This window comes from Mirounga angustirostris, unplaced genomic scaffold, assembly GCF_029215605.1.
Source record: "Mirounga angustirostris isolate CCGP_5_RB_7025 unplaced genomic scaffold, mMirAng1.0.hap1 SCAF_9, whole genome shotgun sequence".
NCBI lineage: Eukaryota > Metazoa > Chordata > Mammalia > Carnivora > Phocidae > Mirounga > Mirounga angustirostris.
The window spans coordinates 53,557,377-53,578,343 of NW_026991717.1; the positions used below are offsets into that span (position 1 = coordinate 53,557,377).

The 20,967-nt window shown below is 48.4% G+C and overlaps 1 protein-coding gene across 2 annotated transcripts in view; it reads left to right on the plus strand.

Moving 5' to 3' along the window:
- Window positions 1-18,486, plus strand: part of TNFAIP8L3 (TNF alpha induced protein 8 like 3) — a 42,902-nt gene extending 24,416 nt beyond the window's left edge. For both annotated transcript variants that reach the window (XM_045900079.3, XM_064570479.1), the window contains one exon: window positions 11,541-18,486. In XM_045900079.3, coding sequence (XP_045756035.1) covers window positions 11,541-12,103 — 563 coding nt within the window. In that variant the 3' untranslated portion in view covers window positions 12,104-18,486. The remainder of the gene's footprint in view (window positions 1-11,540) is intronic.
- Window positions 18,487-20,967: the final 2,481 nt, after the last annotated feature.

The following is a 20,967-nucleotide window of genomic DNA, read 5'->3' on the forward strand; positions in this document are numbered from 1 at the left end:
AAGCCTATTTAATGTCCCAAATAAGTGAGAAATCACAGATATTCAGGAGCCAAGGCTGATTTTCTGAAAGCAGATGCCAGAAGGCGAAGATGGCGGGCTTTGTCTGGAGTTGATTTGAACTTGGGCCCCGCTGCAGTTGTGCGGCTTACTAGCCCCTAGCTTTGAGTGAATTACTTAAATCTGCTATGGCTCAGATTCCTCATCTGTAAAACGAGACTCACCATCCCTCTCTTGAAGAACTCTTGTGAAGATGAAATACATGGTATCCACCACCCCAGGTATATAATCTGTGCTCAGTAGTTAATAGTATCTGTGACATGATTATTAATTAACTAGTTGCTCAGTGCTGATGGAGGGGTTGATTGGAGGGGTCTAAGACAAAATGAGATAATGAGAGTAGGTCTTACTTATAGCTGACCCTGCCAATCTCTCTTCACCTTACTTGGAACAGTAAGTTATTTCAAGGCCCAGGAATTTTTAGGGTTTTTTTGGGTTTTGGGTTTTGGGTTTTTTTCCAGGAATTTTTTGAAATGAAAAAAACAAAAACAAAAAAACCTTGGTCTTCTCCTTAAAGATGATCAAATGCTGTTTTTAAAGAGTAATTATTCGAGACACCTGGATGGCTCAGTAGGTTAAGCGTCTGCCTTTGGCTAAGGTCATGATCCCAGGGTCCTGGGATCAAGTCTCCACATCAGGCTCTTTGCTCAGCGGGGAGCCTGCTTCTCCCTCTGCCTGCGGCTTCCCTTGCTTGTGCTCACGCTCGCTCTCTCTCTCTGACAAACAAATCTTAAAAAAAAAAAAAAAGAGTAATGATTCAGTGCAAGGTGTTGCAACAATCAGAATCAGCTCTCCTGTAAGAAGTGTCCCACTTTGACTACCATTGCTTTTCTATGTCTTTGCACAGCATCCTGAAATGTCCAGTACAGCTGGGAAGATTCATCATGCTTGGCCCCCCAAAACAATCAAATCATTTCTAAACCACTGGATGAATGACTCTCGAGGACTGAGCAGCCACCAAGGGCAAAGCCCAAACTCTGTGCCTGCTCCCAGGCCTGGGCCAAAGGCAAGATTTCAACCAAGCCTGAGCTGGAGGCAGAAAGATTGGCCAGTGCGACACCACTTACTCCCCATTTGCTTGTCTGGCAACTTGGTCCTTCTTCCTTCCACCCTCCCTCCCAATCCTGCCATACCCAAGCCTGCCTCTCACTTTTCATTTACCCTCATTTTTCATTTACTAGGAAGGGCAGTTTGGTGGTGGGCCCAAAGAGGGGAGAGAGAATCCCTCGGAGGGACACGGTATGGCTCTGACTGAAGTGATTACCAGCAAGCTGTGAGTAGAGACTATATTTTAACCAGCTAATTTTAGATAGTTGAATTTTTAAGGAAGAACCTGTTTATCTCTCGGGATCCCCCACTGACAAATTCTTTAGGGAAGATGGGTCTTTTCACCGGCTCCTGCTTGATGCAAAGGGGTAGAGTTTGGGTGAGAAAATGGGAAGCTCAGGGTGGGACAGGTTGGTGTGAGGTGCCTACTGGACAGGCTCCCGTGACCTTCTCCACCCAGATTAGCCTAGAGCCCCTGGAACTCGGCGTGCTAAGGACTGAATTCATCCACCCCACAAGCTCCTAGATGCCTCGTTCAGTTGGTGGTGCCTTCGTTTCTCCCCGCCCCCCAGTTTCCCAAGCTAGGAGAAGGATTCAATGTCATCCTCGATTCATTCCTGCCCCCCCCAACAGTCATCCGTGCTGTTCCTGAGTGCCCCTCCCCATCACCCATAGGACAAGCTAAAATCAAAATCACAGTGCATTTCACTGTCTTACTAATTGCCATGGCTTCCTAATACCTTGGGGAATATTTCAAGGCAAGTAAAATGTTTCAAATCATCTTATTAGAATTTTTGAAATTTTTATGGCCTATTTCTTGTCAATCTGATTAGATCATTACTTTTACCTTATAATTTGGCTGTGGAAAAGCTCTTACGATGAGGAGGATAATCGTCAGCTCTGCCATTTCCTTGCTGTTCACTTATGCTGGTATGATTAGTGTATTATCTTCAGTCCTCAGCTTGGCTGCTTGCAGGAATGTTCTGAAATCACTGGTCCATTTTTTGAGGGTTTAGTTAAAACTAAATGATATAATCACTGAGTCTGTTTAACCAAGCACACATAAACAAATGCTGAAATATATCAAAACTTTTGAAAGGGGATAAACAAGTGAGGGATACTAAATACCCACCAAACCCTGAGTGGGGGACTTTCCCCAGTTCCCTCAGAATGCCACCCGCCAGTGGGTCCCCCGGCCAGCCTGCATGTTCAGAGTTAGGAAAGCTTCACTTCTCTCCTAAGAAAACAAGGAGGCAGAAACAGAGGTTCTGGTACTTTCATTTTGCACACCATGCAGTGTTACCTGGCAGAGGCTGCTGCCCAGCACATCACAGTGACTGCACCTGTAGGACCCACAAGCTGCTTGCTTCTTACTGCAGTAGTGGAAATTGGGGGGACCTCAGGTCTCAGCCGCAGAGGTGAGCCCAGGAGGTATGCGCTCAAGGCAGGTGGCTCTCTTCGGAGGGGTGGGGGAGGCCCAGCCCCGAAGAAGGCTCAAGGATATGCTGGACTGACCTGCAGTCAGCAAAATGCATTCCTAACCCTCCCATGCCATCCAGGTTTTACTGTGATGCCTTTTAAGACATCCCAAAATACCTTTTTTAAGTCTCAAAAATGCCATCTCATTCAAGTATGAAAGGGACTAGACCAACAAAGGCTTTTTTTCATGGGCTCCCAAGCTTTGATCATTTCTCTGTGGAGAGAGGGGAGGATCCAGGTTTTTGCTTGTCCCGAACCCAAAGACCCCACCATCACTCAACGATCTTGTTTCACTGTACCTCCTCCAGTGCCATGTTTTTACTATTCCAGCAGTAGAGAAGCCACAGCTTTATCCAAGGGCAGGACAGCGGTTTCTAGTTAGACTCCACTGGAGATGCAACAACTCAATTAGTAGTCTTTCTGGAAACCATAACTCTGTTAGGTTCGCATTTCAAAGCACTACTTAAGGTTGCTTAATAGTTTGTCCCTGTAGCTACATGGGGACAAACAGGAACTGAAGCAGAGGCAGTGTCTTCTCTAGAAGGTATTTTGTCCCATCCTGCAGACCACCTCACCCCCAGAGCCAACCCCTTCCTCACCGTTCACACACAGGACAGACAAGGAAGCAGGCAGGGAGGGGAGACACTATCAGTCTCCCCACCGGCTCCTGGCCCCTTATCAGTAGTGAAGGGGGGAGCCCGAGGGACATGACCAGTGCAGTCAGCTTTGCTGGGTGCGTGTGCAGGTGGACAGAAAGGTGCTCATCATGAAAGTTCCAGTAGTTTGTGAGGCTGCTGCATCTGAAGGAGGCTTCCTTGAACTTTTTCCCCAGCAGTCACGTATAAGTGATTGCGTGCCAGAAATTTGGACTACCACTGATCGCCCTCTGCTCGGGGTCTTGCCCCTCCCACGTTCCTTGGACACTGGGTCTCCTGCTTTGACAGATGGTGTTTTTTTCGTTGTTGTTTTTAAAGATTTTATGTATTTATTTGACAGAGAGAGACACAGCGAGAGAGGGAACACAAGTAGGGGGAGGAGGAGAGGGAGAAGCAGGCTTCCCGCGGAGCAGGGAGCCCGATGCGGGGCTCGATCCCAGGACCCTGGGATCATGACCTGAGCCGAAGGCAGACGCTTAACGACTGAGCCACCCAGGCGCCCCTGACAGACGGTGTTTGGCTCTGGGTACCGTCTCCACTCCTAACTTCTACTTCCCACTTTTAGCTGACTCTCTTCCTTGCCATCATCATCTTAGGCTGTTTACAGAAGTGACGTGATCCTGTGTGTACCACTGGCTAAGACAGATAATTTCCAATTTTATTTTTATTTTTTTTATTCTTATGTTAATCCCCATACATTACATCATTAGTTCTAGATGAAGTGTTCCATGATTCATTGTTTGTGCATAACACCCAGTGCTCCATGCAGAATGTGCCCTCCTCAATACCCACCACCAGGCTAACCCATCCTCCCACCCCCCTCCCCTCTAGAACCCTCAGTTTGTTTTTCAGAGTCCATCGTCTCTCATGGTTCGTCCACCCCTCCGATTCCCAATTTTATTATTTTGACACAGCCATCCACACTCGCGTTCAAGCCTTCCGCACGCTCCTTAACTGGAAGCAGAGAAGTTACAGAGCCCCGAGAGTAGGAAGAGAAGGGTGGAGTCTGTCCCCAGCCCCTCTGTACTTCAGCACATCCTGGGCAGATGCTCAGAGCGCTTCATCCCTCATGACCAGCATTTGCTTTCTTTTTCCCAACGTGTACTACCTGCTCTTACCACGCTAGAGCTCACCTGCCTCTTTTCCGCCCACTCTGCCAGCTCGGTAAGATCTTCCTGCTGTGTATCACCACCAGTTTGGCATTTCACCACCTGGGAGAGCTTAGTGTTGTCTAGAAATGTGGAAACATCCCTTGTACTACGGCCGAACATCATTTATAGAAACATCAACTGAGGCTGGCCCCAGCACTTTTCCGTTTAGTGAAGGACCCGCTTATCTTTTGCTTTCTCTCTCCAAACTAGTTGGCTACCATTGTCATGCCAGTCTCCCAACATAGCTCTGGTACTTTTCTTTTCCTTGTAAACATTCCAAGAGGGCTTATTCGCAGAGCACTGACCTCACATTGCTCTCACTTGAGCTTCTCCATCAGTCTTGGTGTAAGAAAGCCCCTGTTTATGCTACGGCGATCAGTTTCACAGCTCCCTCCGTCTTGTCTCTTGGTACTGGTCAGGGGAGCTATGTAGTAGCTGCATCATCACATTCTTATCTCCATTCTCAGAGATTCTGAGGTGTTGTAAACAACTCATTAGCTTTCGTGGCTGGGGAATGGGAACTTTTGTACGAACACGGTTAAGAGAATTATCCCTGGCCAAAACAGCCTTCCAAAGGCTTGTACACGGCAACAAGGGGACAGTTTTTGCCAAGACCTAACCTGGACCTCTTGGTGTTTTCCCAAAACAAATATGTGTCCACCAGTTAGGCCTGTTTCCCCAAATATCCAAGTACACTCCTGACCTTGGCTCCCAAAACTCGCATTCTTCCTCTCAGCCAGCACTGTTCCTCCCTGATAGATCGTGAGCACATAGTCCCCCTGCAGAAGGTTGAGAGAGAAGAACGGATGGAAGGAAGCAGGCCCAAGATTTCTCTGTGCAAAAGTCTTCTGAATAGGACTGCCCCTCTGGCTCTCTCTCATTGTTACACACCCTCCCTTTAATCATGCACACATGTTGGAGACGTTGGTTCTCCTCACTCCTGCCCAGCAGATCCCTGGGAGTTTTAAAAGTTGACCAGAGTGTCTTAATTTTATTTCTCTCAATCCTATCCCAGCATTTCTCATAATATATACCGCAAGATGATTGTGTGTGTGTGTACAAATTTTGTAAGGCTCAGTAAGTTTGAGAAGTGGGTAGACTAAACAAAACTACACAGGTGTCTTTACGGTGGGACATCTCAAAGACTTTAATAAGCTACCCGGTACAGCAAAGCCTCAAGAGCCAACCATAATCTGTGGTCATCCACAAGCTCGTCGTAACTACCCACAGACCCTTCTCTCCCAGAGCACCTAGCAGGACGAGTGTTCAGTCGGATCCATGTCCTGAAGATTTTCATACTGGCAGTCTGGGGTAGAGTGGGAGAATCTACTTGTTTGTTGTTGTTGTTTCTTAAAGCTTTCTTGGTAATTTTGGTGATCCGTAGCACTTGGGTTCCCCTGCTGTAGACTCTTGATATTTTGGGCTTCAGAGATGCTACACCTGTGACCCTCCTGAGCCCTCACCCTGGAGGGCTGTATCCTAAATCCCCTTATAGGTAAATAACACATTCTTACACAATAGAGATGGCTGAAAACTTAGCAGGAAAACCAGCCTTTGTGATTAGGGGAAAATTACCGGCCTGTATCTTTGGCTTTAGAAGCCACTTTGTAACATGGTAGCCACCCCCATCTATCCACATTCAAGTCTGCCTTTAGCTGTCCCCAGCTCTTCTCACTCAAGCCGTTTTGGGCTATTTCGCATGTTTCTGAATTTTGTTTCTCTTGTCTGTGTCTCCTGTTCCTGCAGGACCATATTCAGAGCGGGACCCAAATGGATATTTTGGGGGGATTTCCCCCATAGCACTTCATATAGAGCCAGACTAATAGGAACTGTTCAATAACTGCAGAGCAACCAAAGGACAAAAGGGACTTTGCCCAAAATGAGCAAAAAAGGGTTAAGTTTAATTACAGGAATAAAAAGCAAGTAGAGAGGGGCGGTAAATTGGTAAATGTGGCAACACGAGTGTACAACTTACCTGCTGAGATGATAGCATCTTGAATGGCAAGCATGTATGATTTTCTGCCATCCTCTGAAATTTTTCTTTATTACTTCTCTGTTCTTCAGTGTTTAACTCAGTGATATATGCCCCACTGGTGGCTTCGGAATAGGGTGACCCACTTGTCCCAATGTGCCTGCCACTTACCTAGTTCTAGCACTGAAAGTCAGCTATATGGGAAACCCCTCAATCCTGGCAAACCAGGGCAGTTGGTCACTCTACTCAAAAGACAAAAAGAATTTCTGACCAGATAAACTTGGGAAATGCTACATCACGTCCATCCACCTGAATTATTTTTGCTATTACAAAGCAGATTACCACAGACTTAGTGGCTTCCAACAACACAGATGTATCCTCTTACACCTCTAGAGATCAGAAAGCCTAAGTGGGTTTCACAGGGCTAAAAATCAGTGTTATCCTCAGGGCTGCATTCTTCCTGGAGGCCCTAGGGGAGACTGTGTTTCCTTCCCTTTTTCAGCTTCTAGAAGCCAGCCACATTCCTTGGCTGGTGGCTCCCTCCTCCATCTCCAAAGCCAGCGATCACATCACTCTGACCCTTTACTTCCACCGTCATGGACCCCTCTCTGGCCCACTCTCTCCTGCCTCCCTCCTTCACTTTGAAAGACCCCTGTGATTGTATCAGGCTCACTGGATGATCCAGGGTAATTTCTCCATCCCCAAATCCTTACACTCAGTCCCATCTGCAAAGTCTCTTTTGCTGGGTCACACTCACAGGTTCCAGAGACTAAGACACGGACATCTTGTGGGGGGAGGGGGGTTGTTATTCTGCCTACCACACCCAGCCCTCTCAGAGAGTTGATAAAACACCTTAATGTATTAAAGGAGTGTTTTAAAGTCTCACAGGAAAAGAAATCTAATTGCTTAACCCAGTATTTCCCAAACTTACTTGGTCAAGAATCTCTTTACCCCCAAAGAGGACTTCTTATCACCTCTTGGAACTCTATTGCTCTCACCGAAGAGGAGAATTCCATGTAGTGTTCGAACCGCCGAGAGTCGAGAGACCTCCCATGTGATGTGCAGACGAGGACGATTTGGAGGGAATTGATTATAGATCCAATTCCTCTCACTTTAATACATACTCTTTTCTACACTTTCCTGCCTGAGAAACAACCTGAGGTCAAAGCATGGTTGGACCTCTCTCCTTTCCACTGTTTTTAGTCAGAGTTCTCACCCATGAAGATTCGTACTGAGACAAATATATCACCCTGGGGTGCAGAACCTTCCTGGTCAGACACAGGGAGGACGTGAAGCTCTGGTGTTCATGGTGCCTCTTTGAATCAAGACGCCATAACCCACCCCTACACATCTCATTTGGAGGTGCATCTCCAATAAAAATTTATTTATGTTTAGTGTTTATCAACATTTTAATATATATTTTTTAAAGATTTTATTTATTTATTTGACAGAGAAAGACACAGCGAGAGAGGGAACACAAGCAGGGGGAGTGGGAGAGGGAGAAGCAGGCTTCCCGCTGAGCAGGGAGCCCGATGTGGAGCTGGATCCCAGGATGCTGGGACCATGACCCGAGCCGAAGGCAGACGTTTAGCCGACTGAGCCACCCAGGCGCCCCAACAACATTTTAACATTTTATATTGTACCCCAAAATAACTCACTCTAGAAGAAATGTTTTAAGACTTGGAGATTTATGATCACTGGAATCGTCTTTTAATTTAAATTTCAATTTGTATGCATCCTTTGGCTGTAGAGAATTATGATGAATTGATCAAATAAAACATTTTCAAGCATAAAAATATATTAAGTTAAAATTCTCTGGGTGTCATGGAATAGAGATACAATTTCAAGGGAGGGAAAAGAACAATGTAACATTTCTAATTTTTTTTAAAGATTTTATTTATTTGACAGAGAAAGAAAATGAGTACAAGCAGGGGGAGTGGCAGGCAAAGGGAAAGGGAGAAGCAGGTTCCCCGCTGAGCAGGGAGCCCAATGCGGAACTCGATCCCAGGACCCTGGGATCATGACCTGAGCTGAAGGCAGACACTTAACCCACTGAGCCACCCAGGCATCTCTAACATTTCTAATTTTTATCTCTTTTTTATTTTTTTAAAATTTTTTTTATTTTTTAAGATTTTATTTATTTATTCATGAGAGACAGAGAGAGAGAGAGAGAGGCAGAGGGAGAAGCAGACTCCCAAGGAGCAGAGAGCCCGATGCGGAACTCGATCTCAGGACCCTGAAAACATGACCTGAGCCGAAGGCAGACGCTTAACTATCTGAGCCACCCAGGCGCCCTAACATTTCTAATTTTTAAAGAAGAGCTTGTGTTATATCACCGTAGTGCTATGTTATATTGGACATATTTAAAAGAATGATTTAACAGACTAATTTTTAAATACTTTATAATATCTAGAAATTATATCTATTAACAAATTATTTAACCTTAAGGTGAAAAATACTTGCCATCACGGGTGCAAGGAGGTGCGTAGTTTTTCAAAATTCTTATGGGAATATATGAGCAAAAGGTGTGACGGCTACTGGTCGAGAGAAGAGTGTTGGGAGGGGAAAAGACTAAGAAGGAAGGCTTGATAAAAATGGCAGCTTCAGCCACCAGTTAGAGTGAGAAGCAAGAAACACCTGGCGCAGAGCCAGCCCACACTCCCTTCCTCCCCCAGTACCTGCCCTGGGCCACCAGTGCGTGAAGCACCAGGCACACAGTAGGGCTTAGACACAGGTTCCGGCTCTCACAGAGCGTACATTCTCGTGGCCATCTATGCATTTGATCTGTCGCTTCTGTGTCAGCCTGGGCTTGCTGCATTTCTAGAGAGCCTCTTAATGCACCTCGTTCTCAGGCAGCTTTTAGGAGGAGCTATATCTACAAAGAAATGACTCATTTTTTTATATATATATTCTAGAAAAGATCCATCTAGATTCCATTGTTCCCATCAGAATAATAACCTGAGTAGGCATACACCTATTTTAGTGCAGGGCCACTATTTAAGTCTTGAAGCTTCTTCTGTGGGATTGACTTTTTTTTTTAATCCTAAGCATACAGCACAGTCTTCTGAGCATCCTCAATACTTGTAAATATTTGTCTTTGGAGTATGAATTTTTTAATAATTTTTTAAAGATTTTATTTATTCATGAGAGAGAGAGAGGCAGAGGCAGAGGGAGAAGCAGGCTCCCCAAGGAGCAGGGAGCCCAATGCGGGGCTCGATCCCAGGACCCTGGGATCATGACCTGAGCCGAAGGCAGAGCTTAACCAACTGAGCCACCCAGGTGCCCTGGAATACGAATTTGATGTTTGGGGAACAAAGGTCATTCACACAAAGGTCTGGTGACCGTAGCAGATGGTCAGACTGGGCAGAAGTATTTTTTGCTACAAACTCTGGAGGGCATAAATCAGGAGGTCTGCGCTTTCTCATGGTGAAGAAGAGTCAGGACATGCTGTTGGTTTCCTTTGCACCTTGACTGAAGGGAACATCCCGCCCATGTCAGGGTCACTTGACTGCAAAGTTGCTTGAACATTCTATGGTTTCAGACTTGAGAGAGAGAGCTGGCAGCCTGAAAAGCAGCTAGAAGCCTGAGAGCAGAAGACACTGTCCTGGAAGGGCCCAGGCCTGAGGGAGCAAGGCGGGGCCCGTTGTGAGGGGGCAGGCGGGTGGAGGGAATGCATATGAGCCTTGTCTAAGTTGTGTGGGAGTGTTTATTGAGTCTGTCCGTGAGACCTGAGCATCTGGGTGTTAATCACTTTCCACCGAGCGAATGAGTCCAGGGTGGGCAGAGCACGTGGAACATGAGGTGGGGCAGCCAGGTGAGGCTTGCGGAACCTGGCATGTATGGCCACGTGTCCACTCTGCCTGTCCTATCTGTCACTTCCCTGTGGCCACAGAGCACTGGATACAGTCTCTATGGATCCTAGAAGGGTCTTCAGTTCTCAAAGGAAAACTACTTTTTAATATAAATTTGCACTGTATTTTACTACCTTCTTCTTCTGCACTGTTTCTCTGGTATTTTACCTAGAAGACACCATTTCATCCCTGTGCCCAGAACGGAGCTGGGTGCTGTGGGAGACACTGTCTCCGTCCTCGGGCAACCTGACTCTCCTCTGGAAGAGTAATAATACGTGTACATACTGTAGAGAGATGGCCAGTGGGTTTCTGATGTCAGCTCTAGCTAATTGGTGACTTCATGGAGTAGTTCATCAAATCTAAGACACCGTCAATTGTAAGAGGCTCTTTTATGTGCTCTTAAGAAAGAACAATGTGATGCCAATTAAACTGTGAGTGACTGCTTTCTTTTTACTTAGAAATTTTATACTTATTGAAGGATCCTTTTGGACTTACTTAGACATAGTGGGGGGTTTTTTAACATATATTACTCTTGTTCATTCATAAAGTGGAAAAGAAGAGACATTAGTTGACTTTGGTTGTTCTAAGCTGCTTCACATTCAGGGCACTACTCGTCTGAAGCATCTTTGACTTGGAGTTGTCTGTGTGTTTCGCACACGGTGCCCTTCTGTTCTCTATGCCAGCTGAGGGCATTGGTGAGGCAATATTTCTCCGAGTGCCCTTGACTTTTCTCCCAAATCTCCGGCTCCTGTTGTGCAAACTGCTTGCATATAGATAAAGATAACCACAGCACAAGTCCCCCCTGGGAACAGGGACAGTAAGACACATATCAATATCCAAGATATGAAACGTGAAAAAGAAGACCCCTGAAACTCAAAATATGGATTCTGAGACTCAGTCAAAAAGACCGCGTGATCAGCCTGGGTATGTCCGCCCTGCGGATGGTGCTGGTGTTGGTGCCCCATGCTTGTCGTTAAGTGGTAATTTGCACAACTGAATGGTGGGGTTCTCTGTGAGCTAATAGGGTCAGGAAGGCATTGTGCATGAAGTAGGTCTGGAAAGGTGAGATTTGGCCCGGAGAAGAGGAGGCCCCTTCCAGAGAGGAAAGAGGGCGATTGAGAAGATTCAAGAGGGCAAACAAGCATGGTATGTGGAGAGGACAGTGGAGCAATCCCAGGCTTTGGTGGGGTTTGGTGAGGGAGCGGTGGGATATAAAGGCATGAGTTTTTGCTCTAGGAACGTAAGTTCAAATTAGTGTGTTTCACTTGTAGAAACATAATAAATGGTTCTCATATTTCTATAACTTTTCTCTCTTTCCTCACGATAGGTCCCGACGTTTTTAGTTCAAAGAGCCTTGCCCTTCAAGCCCAGAAGAAGATCCTGAGCAAAATCGCCAGCAAAACCATGGCGAACATGTTGATTGATGACACCAGCAGTGAGATCTTCGATGAGCTCTACAAAGTCACCAGAGAGCACACCCACAACAAGAAGGAAGCCCACAAGATCATGAAAGACTTGATCAAGGTGGCAATCAAAATCGGAATACTCTACCGGCACAACCAGTTCAGCCAGGACGAGGTGGTCATCGTGGAGAAGCTCAGGAAGAAGCTGAACCAGACGGCCATGACCATCGTCAGCTTCTATGAGGTGGAGTACACCTTCGACAGGAACGTGCTCTCCAAGCTCCTGCACGAGTGCAAGGACCTGGTGCACGAACTGGTACAGCGACACCTGACGCCCCGGACCCACGGGCGCATCAACCACGTCTTCAACCACTTTGCTGACGTGGAGTTCCTCTCCACCCTGTATAGTCTGGATGGAGACTGCCAGCCCAACCTCAAGAGAATGTGTGAAGGAATCCATAAATTGCTAGATGAGAAAGTCCTCTGAATGCCTTCTCTCCTCCTGGACTTTGCTGAGTTCCAGCTACAGCACCCGGTGTGGTCCAGGTTAGAATCCAGAAAAGAGGAAACCCTCGTCCAAGATGCCCGTGTCCTGCCCTAGTTACCCGTCTGCTGTTGATGTCAGATTTCACTCAGGTGTGTTTCTCCCCTGAGCCCACTGATGAGCTCTGTACCTCCAGTCACCTTGGTCCGCCAGCCCGAAGGACACATCATCCCTTCTCAGCAGAAGGCTGCTGTGCTCATCAAGGTGAGCTCGCTTCATCTTGTGGGGTGGAAGGAGCCCTGGACCAGGAGTTGGAGGACGTGGATCTGGCTCCCGGCTTCACCAGTCCAGCCATCCTCGGGACCCTGGGACCACGATGCCCGCCTGCCTCCCTCCCAGGGCTACTCGCAGGTTCAAAGGAGGCAACGTATGTTCACGCCTTTGAAAACTCTAACGTAAGGTCTTATTATTTTCTCTTTGGAGTGTGAGAGGGACCCACCTGGATCTAGACTACTACGCAGCAGAGAAGAAAAGAATATCAGTATCTAGTGGGCCAGGTTTACAGTCTGTCTCCAGACGTGCTGTTTCAGACACAAATGAATACAAAGGTATGAAAAAGCATAGCTGCAGACTGGAAAACTCTTTTCCAAGAGCTGTGTTTTTTAGGTCCCAGGTGCAGGTTTATGATCCCACAGAGGGAGTCTTTCCAGCGGGGGTGTGGAGAGTTTCCCACGCCTGACACAGGGGCAGAGAACTGTGCCCCCTGCAGGCCCGGCCTCCCCCTCCAAGGGGCGCCGCCCCTGAGGTGCGGGAGGGCGCATCCCGGCAGCGCGGGAGAGCGGGCCGAACGAACCCCTATCCCTCTCTCCTGGCCTTTCACAGTCCCATTGTGCTAGTTTCTTCGGTTCATCAATAAATTGAAACTACCCTTCAAACAAGAGGTTTTGGAGTTGTGATTCCAAAATAAGATGCCTTGGAGTTAGATACACTGTTAAGAACAATGGGATTGAAAGGCAGACAATGCGGAGCAGGACACTCAGACTCTGCGGGGTGGGGCGGGGGGAGCGAGAAGGGGGGCATGGCCAGCTCGCTCACGGACATGTGGCCGCCTTCTCTGACCAGCTCCCAGCCCCGTTTTCACGCTGTGGCTTCTGACATATTTTTGTCAGCTCTTCACAAACATCAGGACAGGGTATTGTGTGCCTTCTCATGTTGTCTGCAGGACGCCACGTTAGGAGACTTGCTTCCTGCATCACCTTCCATCCCACTCTGCTTCTTGTACCTGCTGATGATGTCAGTATACCACATTAGCCCAGCCCCTGGCTCAGCCCTTCAGAAAACGGTTTGTGGGAGGCTGTGAGGCGACATCCTGTGAGCCTCCGGTGGCCATGCCGCCTCATGTCAACATCAGTGCAAACCATCAGTTAAGTTCTTCAGCTGCCAGCACTGAAAAGTAGTTCATAGGGGGGCGCCTGGGTGGCTCAGTCGGGTAAGCGTCTGCCTTCAGCTCAGGTCGTGATCTCAGGGTGCTGGGATCCAGCCCTGCGTCGGGCTCCGCAGGGAGCTTCTCCCTCTGCTCCTCCCCGCAGCTCATGCTCACTTCTGCTCTCTCTCTCAAATAGATAAATTTTAAAAAATAAAATAAAAATTAGTTCATAGGAAGGATGTCCAGGAGGGAAGAGGGACCAGGTCAGTCAGCCCCAGCCCCCCCTCGCAGACCTGAGGACTGAACGTTGATGCCCTGTGCTCATGTGGGCTGGGGGGGTCGTCCCAGCAATGGAAGCTGCAGCTGACAGGCTCTTCCCTTCCCAGTCGCCCACTAGACAGCAAGCAGCCCAGCAATAGCTGATTTTTCACATGGTGTCCTCAATGCCTGCCTTGGTGTACTCGTCTGATTAAGGACTCCTTCCTAGTTTGAGAGATGGTTCTAGAAGCAGCAGGTCCTTTTTTCACTAAGCAGCTACCCGGAGAATTCAGACCCACCAGGACTGGGTGGGACTATCTTCTGTCCATCTGAGAAACAGCAGGGAAGAAGGCGGGGTCCCCAGGTTCTCCCCACTCCACAGGCTACCACACACATCAGTTTCTGACAGTCCATTGAGTCCCTAAGGAAACTGGGTCCTCCTTGTTCTCGTCAGAGAAGGACCAGCACTTCCACCAGCACGTCTCAGCGAGTGCAAAAGCAGAGTGTAGACCAAAATCTGTTCTACTGCCTTAGACCGCCCCCACTGAGGCAGCCAAGGGGCTCTCTAGTGTGTGGCCAGTTGGGTGTATCTCAAGCTTATCAACAGTACCCAGGGAGAGTGGGCTACCCGGGCCCAAGTAGCCCACATGCCTCTAAAAATAGCCCAAGTCAATCCCATGTGTACATTTTAAACATAACCATTGGCATATAAACTCAAGTGATTATCAAGTTTCATCAGCCAGCGAAAAAGCTTACAAATTTCAAACACTTTACATAATAATCTAGTGAACCAAAAAAAGAATCACATTATTGATTTATCCTAAGGACTCTACCCACATCACTGTGTCCCTGAAAGGCTGTTTTGGCTGAAAAAAAAAAAAAAAAAAAATATATATATATATATATATATGACAGAGACCAGCAGATGCTAGATGCTTTCCAAAACAGGACTCTCTAGATGTGCATTTGTGCTCAGAACTCTACAAAATTTTCTTTCTTCCTTTCTTTCTTTCTTTCTTTCTTTCTTTCTTTCTTTCTTTCTTTCTTTCTTTCTTTCTTTCTTTCTTTCTTTCTTTCTTCTTTCTTATTTTTTATTAATTGACAGAGAGAGAGACAGCGAGAGAGGGAACACAAGCAGAGGGAGTAGGAGAGGGAGAAGCAAGCTTCCCGCCCAGCAGGGAGCCCGACGCGGGGCTCGATCCCAGGACCCTTGGATCATGACCTGAGCCGAAGGCAGTCGCTTAACCAACTGAGCCACCCAGGTGCCCCAGAACTCTACAAAATTTTCAATGAGGAAGTTAGAATATCTGCCTTCAGATGGCACCAAAAAGAACACAGATTTCAAGAGAAGCGGGACAAAATCACTCCACCGAGCAGGCCCGGCGTGCACTTCAGAGAGCAGTGCCTGGCTCAGCAAGCAAGGGCGTAGACGACACTCGTTCTCTAAGAGTGGGGGTGGCAGGAGCAGTCTGCCTCCATCATCGGGACACATCCCTAGGTCTTCAGCCATCTGTGAGCACCCAGGTCTGTCGCCTGGGAGGACCGTGGACTGGGGTTTGAAATCCCCCATCCCTGGTTGTGTGTCCTTCCTCAGGCATCTGAGCCCTGCAGAAACACATTTCCTGCCGGCTGTGCTTGCCGTGTGTCTGTGTTGCCCTTCCTCCCTGGGTTTGCATCTGGTGAGTCTCGACACCCTCGGCACCATCAGGTCTCTGCTCAGTGACAAATCAAAATGAAAAGACTCCTCCATCTGTGCTTCTCCTCCAAACTCCCACCTCCCCCATCTGTACATCCTTCAGAAGCAAATCAGTACATTCATTGGCTCCTCAATGAATTTCTTACATCCATTTATATTTAAAAAAAAAGAGAGAGAGAGAGAGAGAGCGGGCTCAGGGCGCCTGGGTGGCTCAGTCAGTTAAGTGTCTGCCTTCAGCTCAGCTCATGATCCCAGGGTCCTGGGATCGAGCCCTGCAACGGGCTCCCTGCTCAGCGGGAAGCCTGCTTCTCTCTCTCCTACTCCCCCTGCTTGTGTTCCCTTTCTCACTGTCTCTCTCTCTCTGTGTCAAATAAAAAAAAAAAAAAAAGCTCAAATCAGGCCTGTGTGCCCCCTGCCCCATCATCTTTGGGGGTTGTTTTGTTTTTTAATTCAGTAGGGTCTCAGGTGTCAAGAGCACAACCAATCAGTGAAAATTCTAGGTCAGCTAACTTTGGCTGTGAGAACACTGCATTAGCAGGAGCTGTCCAGTAATGGACAGGGAGCTTGACAACAGAGTCCTGAATCAGATGGCCTTGAAGGAGAGGGTCCCCATGGCCCTCCCAACTCCAAATTGCGTGGCCAGTTTCCCTTATTTAGTCTGACTGTGCTGTGGGGGCCACAGACCAGACCCACCTCCTGCTCTTTCCTTGGAGGTTTTTTTTATTGTTAGGGGGAAGACTCTTCTACAACCCATTCCTCAAAACGGCATCTAGGAGCCCCCGAGAGTTCTGGCAGGGGCGCGGGGAAAGAAGGCGTGGTAGCAGGGAAGAGGGAAGAGGCCATGAGTTCTAAAGGGAGTTTGGGACTTTTGTCCATTCTGGCCCCTTTTTTTTTCTCAAATAACATCAAGGTAAGTACCTTCTGAATCTTGTGGGGAAGAGACTTTGTAGCTGGAGGATGTTTCTCTTGGTGCTTACAGTGTCATTCATGCCGAATGATCAAGAATTTAACCGAATGTACTTCTGCAGCGGGTCTGTAGGTCTTCGGGGTCCATGGGTTTTCAATTTTGAGAAATGTTAACATATGAAAGTGCCGCCTTGTCCTTGACGGTGCCTTACAACGGTTGAGGGACACAGCGACGGGCTGCAGGAAGAGGCGGACTCCCACCTGTCCTGCCTGCCCTTTGAAACTGGCCAGGAAAATCTACCACATAGAAACAAAAGAATTGGCCAACCCGTCCCAGCAATCCTAATAATGAAACTCCAAGGCCCAAGAGAGGCCATCACTAGAGACCACAGGCACTGCTCCCTCCAAGGAAGGGCACAGAGAAGTTGCCCGCACGCCCTCAAATCCTATCCCAGCGCCAGCTTTGCTGGAGTGCAGAATCCCAGGCGCGAAGAGGGTGCGCGGCTCCAGGAGCCCAGGACCTAACTCCTTGGCTGGACTGAAGAAGAAAGCACATGGCACTCAGGTAGTGGTGTCATCGAACGCCTCCGCACCCAGAAGAAGGAAGAACCAGCCAGAGCAAGCTATCGCTCACTCCCCCGCCCCCAAAAGCCCCCCAGTGCTGCTACTAACCTGTCATTTCCCTTCTTTGCCCTTCGTTTGCAGTGCTGGGGCAGGGCTCTGCAGAGTAGGGGTCCCAGCCACCCACCCAGGTAGCCAGAGCTTGGGCAGCCGGGCCCCCCAGGCTGTGGTATAAAGCTCCTCCTTGCCGACTGCCAAAGCCCTTCTGGACCAGTTCCTAGGACAAGAGAGTCTGGGGTTTGGCTCCCGAGGAGGGGCTGGATGGAAGCCAGAGCTTGGCACGGAGCGGATGCTGGAGGCTAGCCGGGGAGCGGCAATCCGTTGTGTTGTGGAGGGAGAAAAGCACTCTTCCAGACTCTGTCACTTGGGAAGGAGGAGCCTGTGGGCTGTTTCTCTCTGTGTGACTGGGTTCCTTCTGCCTCCCAGAGCTGCGTTTCCCTGGGGAGAAGGTCTTACTCCTTCAGTGGTGGGATGGGGCAGCCCCTGCTTGGTGGTTCAGAAACAGCTACGACTTGATTTTAGAACTAGATGGTGGGTTTGGTTTGGGGGAGACAGGTATCCGGGGGTTTGTTTTCTTTGTGGCTTTCCTAGGCAGTGCAAACTGTAGAACATGGGACGAGCCATGAGTCAGAAGGTTTAGTCTCGGCTCACCTGCTACCTGGTGACTTCCTTGCACTTCGCCTCCCTCGGCCCGTGAACATAGAGCTGCCCAAAATCGCTAAGAATCCTTCTTGTTCCATAGTTCTGTGTTCTGAGCATCATAGGAGAGAAGCTCTGGGCATTTTTTCCTTGTATGGTTCTTAGAAGGGAAACTAGTCATTAGTGAAATGAAGCAATAGCTTCCACACAGACTGAGAAATGACTCAATGATCCCCTTCAGGACTTTTGATCATAGATAGAAGTTCATGATTTTAGAAAGGAAAAGCTTTAAGCTAGAAAATGCAAGGTAAAATTAGGACTCCAGGGGCGCCTGCATGGCTCAGTCGGTTAGGGATCCGACCCTTGGTTTTGGCTCAGGTCATGGTCTCAGGGTCCTGGGATCGAGTCCCATGCCGGGTTCCACACTCAGCATGGAGTCTGCTTGAGATTCTCTCTGTCTGCTCCTCCTGCTTGTATTCTCTCTTTCTCTCTCTCTCTCTCAAATAAATCTTTTTTAAAAAATTAGGACTCCATAAGGACCAGAGAATGGAACAATGTGAGCTGAGGTAGAAAGCCAGTCAGGCAGCAGCTTAGCTGGGGCCCACTGGGATTCAATGTCAGGACCAACCATCTACTGAGACATACATTTCAAACTGAGATGTGTCAGACTCAGTAATGTATCTCTGTAGAGATAACAGGGTACTAAGCAAAGTCGTAAGTAAGTCATTACTGATTTGAGTCAAATATCATAGGTAATTATCAGAATTATTTTAAACTATATAAATAAAGCCATTCCCCCAACACATGAGATTTTATGGAGTTCTTAGATCTCTTTTTCCCCCTCGATTGGTAAAAATCTATTTCCCTCTATGTGGTAAACACACTGTGTCACTGAAATAACACTATATTCGTATATACAAATACGAATAGTGAAACATCTTTAACATGTGTCTGTAGAGAGTGTATTTTTGAAACATCTTTGAAACATTTTTTTTTAAAGATTTTATTTATTGATTTGACAGAGAGAGACACAGCCAGAGAGGGAACACAAGCAGGGGGAGTGGGAGAGGGAGAAGCAGGCTTCCTGCCAAGCAGGGAGCCTGATGCAGGGCTCGATCCCAGGACCCTGGGATCGTGACCTGAGCCACCCAGGCACCCCTCTTTGAAACATCTTTAGCATCTGTAGAGAGTGTATTTTATGCCCCCTGGTGTAATGAACTTTTTCTTTAAACAGCTCTATTAAGATATAATTCATAAAACATATTATTCACCCATTTAAAGTGCACAATTTAGTGGACTGGGGTATATCCACAGATGTGTGCAACCAGAAGTGCACAATTTTAGAATATTTTCACCCCCACAGAAGGAAACCTGGTCCTCTAGCTATCACCTCCCTCCCCCACTCGGGCCTCACGAGCAATAACGAAGTTGCTCTTCCCCTGCCCAATATCACAATGATAGTTTCTCAATATCGAAAGTGCACGATGGTCAGAGATTTGGAGCAAGCACATCCTAGTAGCCTGCGTGACTGAAACTCGTTGTGCAGAACCAGGTTGAGCCTCAAGCGTCATCTGTGCTGTTCCCGTGAGAACAAGCCTCGGCCGCCTCCTGACGGGTGGCCTCTGTGGGGAGCTGGATCCGGCTAAGCATGAGGATGTCAGGCTGTCAAGACGCCTGCAGTTGGCAGCTCCCTCGTCCTCTCGCTGCCCCAGCACTGGATGCCGAGTCGATGGCCGTGTGCTGGGGGTGCCACAGAAGGAGCTCGGGTATCATGTGGGGCAGAGGGCCTCAACATGGACCCTGAACCACCTGCATCAGAATTCCCGGGGTCAGGGAATGGTTCCTTTAAAAATGCACAGTCCACCCCCCCAAAACTACCTGAGCCAAATCTCTGCATTATGAACAAACTCCCTGGTGGTTTTTAGACACGTAGTTCGCTGACCCCAGTATAGAGGGCTCGACTTGCCATCCTTTGCATCTCTGCTTCTCAGAGGATGTGTTTTTCCCTCCTACCGCTTGCAGCTTTGAGACTGAGTCCCTCACATTCTCCCTTTGTGTCCACGCGGCCCCCCAGGACACTCGCTGTTCTCTTGTACGCCATCACCCGGGGCTATCACAAGCCCTGTCCTCACCGGCTGCAAGGGCCAGAAGGACCACTGCCTTCACTGCAGTGGACACCATCCGTTCGCTCCAATGCCGAGAGCCACGGGAACTGTCGGGGAGGTGGCAGGAGGCGACCCATGCTGTCCTGGCCACGCTGTGAGTTTTGCATTTGCCATGGATTTTTTCTATCTCATCTCTCAATTAATGAGTTACCTTCTAAGGTGGCTCTCTGAAAATTTTTGTCTAAGGAAAATGACCTGGGATGCTGATCTGGAAATGTAATTTCCAGAATTATATTTGGTCCAGTTGCTCCAAGAAGAAGGCACATTAAAGATGGCATCCTCTGCTAGGCCTCTCTCGGGCCCTTTTTCCAAGGCCCCCTCTGGAAATGCTGGTGAGGGGCAGGGTTCTTCTGGAAGTTGGAGGTAAAGGGAGCAGAAAGACCTGCCTTTCTTCCAGCTCATGGAGAAGTGACCTTAAAGTGCAGTGTGGGCTCAGACCAGCCATCCACAGGACTCCCAGACAGGAAGGAAGAAGGGAGCCAGGGCACACAGAGACACAGGGAGAGGCTCCCCGGCACATCGACATCTGGTCCCACATGGTTGCAAGTTGATCAGGGCTACCCAACCCCTTCGGTGGTCCCTATCGAAGCTCTCTTGCAGCAAAGGGAAGCTGGCTTTCTGCCAGAGGAAGAAAGCTGGAGGCTGCCTTTCAGAGAGGGATCTTGTAGCCAATGAAGCAAAAAAGGAATGAGGGAGCTCCAGCCATGTTGCAGGGGTGAGCGCTCACAGGCCTCCCCAAAGAGCCAAGTACCCCTCACTCTGGGTCCACTAGCAAAGGACAGGACTAAGGTGCTGGTGTACCAGGCCCCTCCTGGCCAGGGTTGAGTAAGGCCCTACAAAAGCGAAGGCCTGGGGCGCCTGGGTGGCTCAGTCGTTAAGCATCTGCCTTCGGCTCAGGTCATGGTCCCAGGGTCCTGGGATCGAGCCCCGCACTGGGCTCCCTGCTCAGCGGGAAGCCTGCTTCTCCCTCTCCCACTCCCCCTGCTTGTGTTCCCTCTCTCGCTGTGTCTCTCTCTGTCAAATAAATAAAATAAACTCTTAAAAAAAAAAAAAAGTGAGGGCTTACCCCAGACCTCTTGCCTCTGATCAGACAATGGCAGCTCATTTCTGGAGAGACCAACCAAGTGATGGCTCAGATTATGAAGCCATACTCTGA